Source organism: Myotis lucifugus, unplaced genomic scaffold, assembly GCF_000147115.1.
Source record: "Myotis lucifugus unplaced genomic scaffold, Myoluc2.0 scaffold_15, whole genome shotgun sequence".
Lineage (NCBI taxonomy): Eukaryota > Metazoa > Chordata > Mammalia > Chiroptera > Vespertilionidae > Myotis > Myotis lucifugus.
The window spans coordinates 12,875,344-12,888,844 of NW_005871063.1; the positions used below are offsets into that span (position 1 = coordinate 12,875,344).

Consider the following 13,501-nt stretch of genomic DNA (forward strand, 5'->3'; position numbering starts at 1 on the left):
TATATATATAATGATAAAGTGGTAAATACTAATTTTAGGCAAAGTATCATCCTGGTATTTTTGCTAATTGATGGGTATATATCATTAATAGTTTTCTTCAATATCCTACTTTCTTACCTAAAAATAATACAACAAAAATATAACACAGTAAAACCTGATCTCATCAGAATATTCAGATTTCCAATGCAATGCCAACCTTGGAATTCATTAGACTTTTTCTATGGCTTTTGTAATAAATTAGCACAAACTTAGTTTCTTAAAATAACACATTTATTATCTGGAGGTCAGAAGCCCAAAATGAGTCTCACGGGGCTAAAATAAAGGTGTCAGCAGGATTACGTTCCTTTCTGGAGGCTCTAGGGGAAATTCCATTTCCTGGCTTTTCCAGGAACGGGGGCTGCCCACATTCTCTGTCATGTGGACCCTTCCATCCTCAACACCAGCAATGACTAGTTGAGTCTTTCTCACACTGCATCATTCTAACGCTCTTATGCTACTCTCTTCCATATTTTTAAAGGATCTTGTGATTATATTGGGCCAACCTAGATAACCCAGGATAATTTCTTTAACTTTAAATCAGTTGGTTATCAACCTTAAATCTATCTGCAACCTTAATTCCCTTTTTACCATGTAAAGTAATAGTCACAAATTCTGGGGAGTAGGACGTAGACATCTTTAGGAAGGAGGCATTATTCTGTCTGCCTTAGAGTTTTAATTAGGATGATGTTTTCTACAGGGTACTTTGATTTGCTACCCCTTTATCATTTTATTTGAAGTTTGTTTTGAGGTTTACTTATTCAGACAATCCTCCAAAGAAATGTAGCTAAATAGAGGATGTTTGGCTAAAAGTCTATATGGAAAAGGGTTCTGAGGTGACCTTCATAAATCCAGAGGCAAAAATATTGCCTTTTACATCAGTCTGAACTCTTTAAAGTCAGAGAAAGGATATTACTCTCCACATTTGCAGGCAAGAGAATTGAGGCACAGAAACATTGAGTAATACTTCACCCAAATCACAAAATTAGCAGCAGAGTCTAAACTGGAAAACAAATCCAGACTCTTATGAAGGTAACCAGCTGCACAAGCTGAGAGCACAAGTAAGTACAATAAAAGTTAAATTTATGCTGAGTCCCAGGGAGTTATCAGGATATAGGTATTAATTTTCTGAATGAGAATGTGTGTGCTGTCCCAGCAGGTGTCTCTATCAAATACAGACTGGGCTGCCCCAGGCAGATCTCACCCACTAAGATGGTCCACAACAGCTAGTGAAATCAGTTCACACCTCTGTTTATACATGTAGCCCTGAAATGTCTGGGTAGAAACTGTGTTTAAAAGAGTTACACCCACAAATAATACTACTCATGACATTTCTATTTAAAAGAGTCTATAAAAGATACACCTAATAGAGGATAAATATAAAACTATAAAACACACTGTGCCCTTTTATTTCCATGCATAGACAGGAGTTAGTTCATTACTGAAAAGATGAATAGAATTGAGTAATTCTGAATTTTTATTTATCAGTATAGATTTTTAGAACTAAACAGGATTATTATAAGAAAAAATAAAAGCATATTTATAAAGTCAGACTTCCCCAAAAGTAGTGTGTTATTTAAGTTGTGAAATACTAGCTCAGAAGTAAGACTGTATTATAAACCCATAGGCTTCAGGCTAAAAAATTTTCATAAACTGAATTGAAGAAAGTTAAAACTTGCTCCTAATCTGTTTGTTTTAATGATCATTCTAAATTTTGTATATTTTCAAAATGTAGATCTTTCAAATTCACATTTGAAAAAGTAAAGCTTATAAAGGAATTAACATATAAATGTATTCTAGACTTTATGGGATATGGATTTCCTGGACTCCCAAACATAGTAATTTTTCTGCATTCCATAAAAGGAACATTCCTTCTCCATTCCACATCTGCTATAGAAGACTTCTTGTGGTACATTCAACATCATGAAACTCTTAGTTAGAAATAAGACAATTTGAAGTTTAGGCAGTTCTCTTCTCAACATTTTCAAACCAGCCTTTTAATGTAAGTTTTCTTTCATGCATGGATACATGCAAGCATGAATTTATTCACTCAACAACTGTTTATTGAGACCCACCATGAGTCTCTGTAGTTGGTAAGTACTGAGAATAGACATAAAATCAGTTACTACATTTATTGCTCTGAGCACTATGTGTGGTAATTTCAGTGAAACAGTGAGGGTTAAAACCATATTGCAGTAGTTTGAGGTTTAGAAGTGGTGATGGGAAGTGTAAGTCTTGTAAAAATAATACAAAACTTGACTGTGAACTAAAGTATATATGCAGACAATAGCCAATAATATCTGTATCTCAGGAGGGCTTATTTTTACTTGAATGGGAAAGATCTGAGCATACATACATGCTGAAAAGAAAGCCAGAAGAGAGCGGGAGTTTGAAGGTACAGATTGAATAGCGTCTGTTAGTATTGCATAATTTAGCTAATTTTTGCTTCATATATATCTTTGAAGCCTTAACTTGCATTCAGTATCCCTTCCATACCCCGCTAGCATATTTAATCTTTATTCCTGGAATTTGCCAGTACCTTCCTGAGTCTGGACAAAGTACATAAAACTGCGCTTCCCTCCCACCTCTGTGGGTCAGGATCTCACTGGGCGCCCAGGATTTCCTCTCAAGGCCCATGAATCTCTATCCTACAGCCACAACACTCTGCTTACGCCTATCACATGGCATTAATCACAGTGTATTATTCATTCCTGTTATACCAGCCTTTTCTCGATCATTGATTCAGTAACTAATGGGTTTATTTTTATCTAATAGGCCCTGTATAAATGCTAAATAAACAGTGGAAACATAACTAAACATGTTCACACACATGTCTTCATTACTCAGTCTTCATGGAACTTGTAGACTTGGCTCTCAAAATTGTTATTCAATGGCTCTTAATTAAATTTAATTAAACAAAGGAACCAACTAAATTGATCATTTTAATCTTAACTGTAGTGATGAAATATTTCATCACACATTATAATTTTAATTTCTTTCTGTCCAGAATCACAGTGTTTGATTAAAGCATCTTAACTGATAAAAATGGTAATTTTTAACTTAAATGTCATAAAAATTCAAAGGAAATAGCTATTTCCTCCTCCATTTGCCCTCGTTTTTTAAAGAAAGCATTGAGTAATATTTGTGCATTCATTCATTCACTCATGAGACTTTTTCTGAAAGCTGATAAAGCCAGGTGAGGGTAATGCATTCTGGGAAAACATGCTTAGGAGAAGGAAAGGGGGTTCAGCAGAGAGGGCTGCTCTTGCATGAGGAAGCTGAGTGGCTTGTCATGGGCCTTTGGCTCTGGAAGCCCCTGCACTGGCTCCTGAGGTGAGGCATCCAGGCACACTAAGGGAAGATGCCCACCCAGAGCTATTACCTAGGCCTCCTATTCTCCTTATGATCACATCCAGTGAGCACAAAGGACTTCTATCTACCACGATATGTGGTATTGAATTTTTGTCTAAGTTGTTAGTGTAAGGAATATTCATAATTTAGGATGAAAAGTGAACAGAGACTAAATAAACACAGCAATCCTTCTTAGTAGATGGTAATGTATTTACAACATAGAACAAAATAGTGTGGAAATTATAAACAGGCAAGTTTAAAAAAGTGATGAAAATAAGTAAAGTCAATTATTAACCAAAAGTGTTTAACATATTCTGAGTAAAAGACCAGAAAAGGATTATTGTTATAGTTGTTGCTGTCATTATAGGTAACATTGCACTCAGCAAAGGGAATAGGCCAGTTGTCAGTTGTAGTCTTCAGTCCCTCTACTTATCTTTGCATTTTAGTTGTTTTGTTTTATTTTAATATAAGCTCCCTGATCTTATATGTGGACTGCATTAAGCATTCATCTATTCAACTTCTATCTATTGAACAACTTATCTTTTGACAGACAGTTGAGCTAGTAACTTTGTTCCACCCCTCTAATCTTCCACCACAATGCTTGGTCGGCATTGTTACTGCTCTGTAATAGATGATAAAATGACTCATGGAGATAAGCAGCTCACCCAGGGTTGCGGTTAGTACATGGAAAAGTTAGCCTTGAAATCTGAGTCTGGCCTGTTGGTTTGAGAGACCTCCTTGCTTCTACAAAAGATAGTATCCATGTCTGTATGTGTGTGCACATGTGTGAAAACGAAACACACACACTCCAATCTCAGGGAAAGGAAAAGTCTGGGTCTTGTCACTTTACTGTGCCTTGGAATCCAGATTTTTTAAGCTGTGATTCTGCTACTTAACTTTACTAATCATTTGCTATTGTTTGTTCTCATAACGTCACAACGAAGATCATTCTCTACCATGGAAATCCGTATGAGAAGAAAAGATTTGAAATAAATTTACTTTATGAAACGGAAGCATTTCTTCTGTTTCCTTTTGTTCACTTATTTTTTTTCTTTTAAGTAAAAAGAGAAAAACATTTTTTGTTCTGTCCTCTTTATTTTAATATTGATTGTTTTATTTAAATAATAATCAATTTTTCATGCAAGGTTTCCATCTCAGCAGACAAATGCATTTAGATGGGCACACACACTAAAAAGCTTTGCTTCTGTTTCTGTGATTAATTGAGATGCAGAGAGTGATGGGTGTGGGGTAAAATTAGAAATGCAATTAGTGCAACTAGGCATGAAATACGTTCAAATACAAGCAGAATGTCTCCCCAGTTACTGATCTCTTTTGGGGCTCTTGAGGATTTGCATTCCATTAGGAAGTCACTGGAATGGAAATCTTCAGACTTTAGGGAGACCAGAGCATTAAGAAAAATGGAATTAACTTTAACTGCAAACTGAGTCAGCACAATAGGCCATTAATTCTTCTGCTTGGGTGTATATCATGCTGAGCTTTGGTGGGCGGGCTTCTGAAATGTTAGGACTGAGTTTATAAAGCATTGTAAGGACTAAATGATGGTTATCTATCATCCCAGACTTTGCCCTCACCACTGGCAAACTGATATCTACTGTGACTCAAAACCAGTATTGAAATATAGGCAAACATGTTTGCTAAAACCAATGGATACGGACCTTTACTTAGAAAAATTGCATACAGTATATTTTAAGAACATTAATTTATGTTGAACTTTATGGAATACCAATCATTCCTAGTATTAAAAAATCCTTGTCCTCAATTGATAGAGAGAAAAAAATCACAATGCCTCAAATATTATCATTTCAAATTGAGAAATTCCATTTTTCTGTATAGCTCCATAACCAACAGAAGTTGACTGACTTTGCTTTCTTTAGAAATAAGTAGTTTTACAGATATTTTAAAGTAAATTTCTAAGTACAAAATGTATTGAAATATTTTGTATTTTCAAGCTACCTATGGCACTCCTGATTTCTGATCATCTTCACTTTCTTCCCTTACTGTGCTCTGCATCCTCTTTGAGAATCTCAATCTCTAACAGATATCATCTCATTTGATCATCCCTGTGAAGGACAATTGTTAACAACTGCTATTTAATGATTGCTTACCCCAGGATTTCTCACACTTGGCAATATTGACATTTGGCTCTGGATAATTCTTTGTCATGAGGGCTACCCTGTGCATTGTGGGGTATTTAGAAAGATTCCTGGCCTCTGTCCACTAGATTCCAGGAGCAACTCCCCATACTAGCAATGTCCCTTGGTGTCAAAAATCTTCTCTGATTGACTAGTTTATCTTCTACTAGATAGTATTTCATTTGATTCTATAAAAACTTTGCAAAATATGTAAGACTGTGTTAATCAGAGTCTTGGCAGGAAACAGAACCTACACAGTATGGATCATAGACTTAGGATGCTTAGGGATGTTGAGGCACGCAGAAAATAACAGGAAGCAATAATAGCAATAATTCCCTCCCCTGGGATTGAAGAAGCAAGGAGAGGAAACAATATACCTGGAGTGCTGGGCAAGGTGGAGCCGGGGATCAGAGGCTTCCAGAGGGAGATGAATGCAGAGGAGACAAAGCTGATGCAGCACTTGTAGAGGAGAGAGCAGAGGACATCCTGGCCCCTCTCTCCTCCTCAATCTTTGGATCACTAGCCAGTCCTACCAGTAAATTGAACACCAATGAAAGAATTGAATCCCACCAGCAAAGGACTAGACTGATCCAACCCTAGAATTCAGCCTCCATGAGCTCAGGTATCCAATCAGATGGTCACATCCCTGTGAAATAAGGAAGGTGTTAGACTTCTATGTTTCACAATGAAGAGTCAGACTCAGAAAGCACTGGAATCTCACTGACAACCCCACAGCTGGGAAGTGGTGTCATGTGGACTCAACTCCACGTGTTTCCACTGAAAACACAATGCCTTTTCTGCTCCACCTTTTGAAGTGGTTAATCAATTGATTTACTCCCTCTGGGCAGGTAACCTATAGTTTAATCCATTAGGGTGCATCATAAAATCATGCCTAGATCCAAGTCTCAGAATCTGATATTTGTTCTACATATCCATTTAGTTAGGGATTCCTCTTTATTGGTTTAGCTTTTCAGAGGCAAAATTGGTGTGATTAGGGGAATTTTAAAATAAATATTTAAAGAAAAAGTCTAAGTAAATTAATACAGTGTGGGGGGCCCAGAAAGTGATAAATTTTAGGGGTGCAGTCATTGAGCTTTTTGTTCTCGATCCTCATTTCTTCCCTCTCCCCATTTTCTACTTGTACAATATTTTCAGGACCCCATTTTTTTACTTTTTTCAATATTTTCAGGCACAAAATCAGTTGTAGAACACACAAAAAATTTAACTTGTTTTATTTTTTGCAACTGAATATTTCTTTCAGATTCTTATTTCATTAGCCAGTTCCAAGAAAACCTAGAATGCATGGGTTCTCGGTTCAAGGAGAAACTGCAGAGAGGTGGTGCGGTGGGAGGGGAGCATTGAGGGGAGGGAGAGAACAAAGATAAAAACTTAAGTAGAAATATTTAAAGTCTAAGAGCAAAATAAATAAAGAGATAAATAAACTTTTAAGTTCCACCTGTGATACTATTTGTAGTCGGTACAACACAAAATTCCTTCCAAGAAAGCATTCTCACAGGTCAAAAAATCTGGCTAAATTATAACATTGTGTCTGGTACAGATGATTAACAATGCTTTGGAAAAGCAGTTTTTATATTTTTTATGGTATTCGGACTTAAGGTGGAGGAGCAGTATTATCAGTAGTTAGAAGACTGGACTTGAGCTAGACTACCTGATACAACTTCCGGCTTCACCCCAGTTTATCTATGACCTTGGGCAAGTTACTTACCCTCTCTCTGTGTTTTGTTTTCACACTGATATATAATCAAGGTATAAATAGAGTCTATGCCATATGGATTTTTTATGCTTAAACAAGTTAATATTGACAAAGTGCTTAGAACAGTTTGTCATAGAAATCAATCATTATATAAAATTTAGCTATAATCAGAAGTCATTATATAAATGTTAGCTATCACAATATAAATCAGTGGAACATAGGAATCACTATATAAATTTTATATAAATATATAATGTAGAAATCATTATATAAAAGTTAGCTAACATCAGAAATGTCTTTTCCATCATCATCATCACCACCACTACCACCACCACCACCACCATCATCATCATTGATTTCTACTACCCAGAAATTCAATCCAATGTTTCCATTTTTCTAAAAGATAATTACTTAAAAACACAATAAATCATGACTAATTATAAAGTATCGCTATTTTAAATAGTTTAACCAAAGAAATAACAACATATATATGAATAATGTGCATTTGTATTTCAGAACATATAACCTAACTCATAACTTTTTAACTCTAACACTTGGCCACCCTTCCTTTCTAATTCATTGTATCCTCAATGTACAGAAAGTTTTATTTAAAGTGGTCAGAATGAGACATAAATTATATGCTACTGAGGTGTCTTCTTACTAGCAGAAGTCAGGCCAGAGTCCCTGAAATCACATTAGGGCACTGTTTTTGTGGTTATTGAGTTTCACCCTTGAGAAAATTAGAAGGGCTGACACAGAAGGATAATAAATCTTACTCTGAGCCAAACATATTTAGTGATTAAGTTTCCTGCTAACAATTCAATTCTGTTAGATAAAATAAATACAAAACTAATGTTGTAACTCCTTTTCCACTTTACATTTAGAGAAGTATAAAAGCATTTCACACATCTCATAAAAATAAGTATTATATTTGTCTGTTTAATTCAAGGTCAATGCCTTGTTTACATGCTTTGGGTTTTAATTTGAGGTGACAAGGGACTAAAAAAAAGGGGGAGCCACTGTTTATACACAGGAGCAACTGGCTCTCTATTTTTAATTTTTATCTATTTTCTTTGTCTCAATCCCCAGCCTCTGAGCCCAACTTGAAGGTGCGGTCCAGGTTAAAACAGAAAGTGGCAGAGAGGAGAAGCAGCCCCTTACTCAGGCGGAAGGATGGAAATGTTGTCACTTCATTCAAGAAGCGAATGTTTGAGGTGACAGGTAATTGAGGACTGGGCAGACACACACTAAAAAAAATGCTGGTGGTAGGAATGAAAAAGAAAAGTTTAGAATAAATATGCCTGTTGCATATTGAAAGTTATTTTGAGGAGAAACATTTCTTGAAACAAGATTATATTGAAAATTCACTAGTAGTTCAGTATTCACCAACTGTGTTAAACAGGAAATGAATGAAAAACAGAAAAATGTGTCAATCTAGGCATAACTAGGGAAGCCAAAGCTCACCTTAATCTTTTCAGAAACAGGCAGTCCATTCGGGGAATGCCAACCAGGAGGATATAACTTTTAATGAAATTTGATGAGAAATGAGCAGAGGGAGGTCGGAGAAGAACACTTCCCCATACTCAGACATGAATGTACGAAATACATCTGGGAAAATTAAACTACGTGGAACAGCAAACCTTGACTTTTCAACAAATTTACAGAACTCATAAATGACTTTATGTGTTTACTAGTGAACTGGGACTTATGGCAGGAGGGGGATATATTGCCTTTTATGAAGGGAAAGAATCTGTCATTTTCACTAGTCTCAAATGGAAGAGTTCTTATTTTTTTAGCTGCCCAGTTAGTAGTGGGGTGAACAGGTTAGGAAATTCAACCTGATGTCTTACAAAGCCCTCTAGTCCCAGTTGTACCTGGTCTGAAATTAGAGAAAACCTAGGGATACAAGAACCAAAAAGGCTAGCCAAAACAATAATACCAACTACTGTTTGGTGAGTACCTACTTAGAGCTATGCATTATGGCTGGTCATTCCCTTCAGTTGCATCAATAAAGAAGTGGTAATCTACAACTATTTTTCTTCATTCTCAAGGAAAATTGTGCTTATACAAATGTAATCAGTTGCTGTATTATTTCTCCAAGACCAGATTCTATTATCAGATTTCTAAAAAGCATTTTCTGTATCTCCTTTGCCAATGGTGATGTCTACTCTGGGGAGACAATATATATAGAGGATACTAATGCAATTTATTAGTTTGACGGGTTGTTTAGGGAGAAAAAGTTTAGTCTTCTATTAAATCCTGACAGATTAATATGTTTATCTGAAGAAAAGTATTAGTTGGGAAATTTTTTCCTTGAGGGATAAGAAATATTAAATAAAGAAAGAAAAATTATTTTGACTAGAGTTTATATTTTTTACACTATACAATACAATCACTAATTTAGATTAATTGGATTCTAAACTAAGAGTTAATAGACTTTTTTTCAAGTAAAAAACTTAAGTTTTCATAATAGAGGTCCTTGGTGTGGTTGGAGAGTTGGGGAGTGAAGCAGTGCTTTAATGAATACAAAGAATAATCAACATATTAATTGTCAAATATAAATAAATATAGGTGGTTTTTCTAACTGGAGAGGGCAGACTCCCTCATAACAGAAAACCTTGATGTAAATAGAAAACCATATAAATTGCTTTTTTTAACTTTAAATTTTTATTATGTAAGGTCATATTTATTTATACCAATGTTCTTTTTTACTTTCCTCTTAATCTCTTTTCTTTATCATAACCCTTTCTCTACAGTCACATCTTTTTTTAACAAATTGCAGTGAAATTTAGCTTAATGCCTATCAGAGTTATGACTAATTCTCATTTATAAGGGTTCCCATTTGCTAGTGTTTACTCGAGTTTATTTTCTTTTGAAATGTCATGTTTTTCTCTTCCTAATTTTGAGAGGTAATGACTCCCCTTTTCATCTGAGAATAATAATGTGTATTCAGAAAGAGGCCTGTGCATTTATTAGACACACATTTCTAGTCAATGAACGAGGACTGGTGCGGCTTCAGTAGATATTTTAACAGGTTTGTTGTACTTGCTCTAAATGTGTTTGGAGAATGTGAATTACAGGACACACAGCTTTCTTCACTTGTCTTCCTTGTCCTTTCTCTGCCAGCTTTCGTGTCATTTGGGTGAGCTCTGTTTGGATCTTAATGCTAATTATTTTGCTGTCTGGTCAGAGAGTAGCATAGCATCATAGCAGTTAAATTGCTCTTGCTTTTTGGCGCTCACCTCTGTATCTCTTCTCCAGTGCATAGGCTGCTATCTGACACCCATACCACCTCTTTCCTCCCAGTAGCTGACATGGAACCACTTGCCACCTTCCTCTGTTCCAAACTCAGGTTTTCTGCCCTTCTCCCTACCCAGGCCATGTTATTTTTCAGTTCTAGGCCTTAGCACATCCCTGTGCCCATGGTGCCCTCTCTCCCACTCCCCCCTTCTCATTGTCCCATTTCCTGAACTACTCTTAGTTAAGTCCTTGCTGCAATATCTTTTATGAGATTTTTTTCTCATTGTTCCCAGAAAGTCAGTTGCTACATCTCCTCCCAGACCTTTTCCAGTGGGAAGTTGTAGAATCCTGTTCCAATATGTGTTGCCTTCCATTGTAGTGCTTTTCACAGTGATTCTACATAAGGAAATCCTTCTGTCTAAACATCACATAAGATCTTATAAATAAGATCTTTTAAATTGACAAGACAGAATGTTTAAGGCAATAGTTGTTTTTTTTAAAGGCAGGGTATGGAAGTGACACATCAAGGAAAAGTCAGTACTAGTCATACCGGAAAGACAGGAATTAGGAGTCTGGGGGTGGAAAAGAAGCTTCTAGGAGGATTTTTTAAAAACGTGCAGAGGTTAAAAAAAAAAACAAGATTGATCAGAATGTATGCAAGATATACAGACAGAAAGGTAGTGAGCAAGATATGTTTAAGAATTTTATGATACCCAAGACTTGATGAAATCCCACAGTAAATAGGTGGCAGGATCAGAATTCTGTCGTCCATCTCACCTTCTTTCCTTTGGCATGGCGCCTCTCAGTAGAGAAATCTTGATAAAAGAAAGTTGAAATTCAGGGGTGTTCCAAGGGAGGACAGGAAAATATTGTCCACAGGTTGGGAGCTCCTGTTCCCTGGCGGACAGATGGTGTATGAGCCAGGCTTTGATCTTTGAGGTGGGATTGGGCCTGCAATGAAACAAGTGGAGGAGAAGGTGAATGAAAAGCATGAAATGGGGCACTTGATGCAGAGTAGGTGATTTAAATTTGAGCGTAGAGCACAGGAAGGACAATAACAGAAAGTCATGGTAAGTTCCATTTGGAAGCAGGGGGATGTCAAATGGAGTCTGAAGGTCATTAGGGAGGTCATACTTATACATCTTTGCACCCAGATGAGGTTTGGATTTTGGACTTTCGTGTTGCTTTAGAAGTACATTCTGGAACTTGTCCCTTTCCCTCTTACCTTAGAGTTTCATCACCTGGACCTGACCAAACCTTCCTGAACCAGCGCCACACCATGTTAAGTAGCCAATAGGAATAGTTTCTTTGGTTCCAGCGTGTGGTTTTTGCCTTTATAAGCTCTAGCTATCTTTGTCTTCCCTGGGGCACAGGTCGGTTATCCCTCTGAATCTGTGTCTCCCAGATCCAGTTTGTTTTCCATTGCAGATAAACTTCTAAACTGTTGGACAGCCTCAGAGCTTTATTGGTGGACAGGCACGTGGGAAAACTTGTCTCACTATGACCCATCTCACTGGCAACAGTTTAGGGGAAAGTTTCAAGAGGCTACTGTAGTGACTCAGAAATATTAGCAGACTTTTCTACAGTCCCTGAGAGAATAATGAAGGTTGAGGGCTTAAATCGAACCGATGGTAGTCAGAAGTAGAGGAGAGAACATGTAAAGAACAAATAGAACTAACCTAGTAACTGATTAGTTTGGGGGTAAAGAAGGAAGTGAGAATGACTCTAAGGGTGGTGGTAAGCAGAGATAAGCAGAACACATCTAATACTGGAATACCTTGAATTTGATTCATGTATAAACATAGATTTAAAATGCCCAGCATCCCAAAAGGATTCAGGCTGAAATTTATGAGAGGTAAAGGCAAGAAATATAACTTTCATGTAGTGATAGTGGATGTCACAATATTAAATGTTTTTGCAAGGGAAAGAGACTAGGGATAAGCCCACAAACTTAGGTGAAATATTCACAAATGTGTCACCATTCTTTTTATTTACCAAAATGGTGCTTGTCCTTCTGTTAGGGGATAAAAACAAGGTTCAAGGCTGTATTCTTTTTAGAGTATAACTAAAGTTCCGTTTTTATGTTTTTCGTGAATAAATTGGTGCATCCGAATGTTTTTCAGAATCCTCAGTCAGTAGCAGTTCTCCTGGGTCGGGTCCCAGTTCCCCAAACAATGGCCCAACTGGAAATGTCACTGAAAATGAGACTTCGGTTCTGCCACCGACTCCTCATGCGGAGGTAAGACTCTTATTATTTTGGTTCATCCAAAAGTTAGATCTTCCTTGATAAGCTCCTGAAAACAAAGTGACATTTCTGAATGGAAGATTAAAGCCACCTGTTCTTAGTGCCTTTTCTTATAAATTTATAAAATGTGGAATTGAGTAAACTTGACCTTATTTACAAAGTTTGGACACAATCAGATTTGAAATATTGAAATGTCATTCTTGCACACGCAACGATGCTGAGTATGCGCTTCCCAGAAGTTGAGCAGCTCAGTAGTCCTTCTGCTTGGATCTTGGTTATTTTTATGGGAGTGGACCTATCAGTAAGTATAAGAGCAACCTCATGCAAACCTCAAAGAAGAACAGCATAGCAAAGTAAGTTTTATTCATTTAACCTAAAGAGAAATTTAAAGAATTGGAATATTATAGTTGAAGAACAATGTAAAAATGTGCTCCACTGAGCAAACACTTATTGAGGACCTACTATGTGCCAGTCACTTTACCTGGCAAGGAGGATATAAAGATCAATAAGTTATGGGCTTTGTCCTTGAAGAATGAAATATTAAAGAAAATTGGTCTAAAATAACACATACTCATGTTTTTTTGTGATTGTATCCAATCAAGTGTATTAACATTTGTTTTTCAATGAAAAATTTATTGAAACCAGTGCTAATAAGAAAAGAGGAAAGTAAGTCAGGAGTCAGCAAGAATTTGTCTATGGAGTTTCTGTATTAGGCTAAGCAAAGGCAATAGCCTAGAAATAGCTGCTCTTGTGGAATCAGCT

At 36.5% G+C, this 13,501-nt stretch overlaps 1 protein-coding gene across 10 annotated transcripts in view; it reads left to right on the forward strand.

Moving 5' to 3' along the window:
* HDAC9 (histone deacetylase 9) overlaps positions 1-13,501 on the forward strand; it is a 156,865-nt gene that overhangs the window by 111,261 nt on the left and 32,103 nt on the right. For 6 of the 10 annotated variants that reach the window (XM_023750778.1, XM_023750776.1, XM_023750777.1 and 3 more), the window contains exons 7-8: positions 8,344-8,475; positions 12,618-12,733. In XM_023750778.1, coding sequence (XP_023606546.1) covers positions 8,344-8,475; positions 12,618-12,733 — 248 coding nt within the window. The remainder of the gene's footprint in view (positions 1-8,343; positions 8,476-12,617; positions 12,734-13,501) is intronic. The other 4 variants (XM_023750781.1, XM_023750779.1, XM_023750780.1 and 1 more) reach the window with 1 other exon arrangement.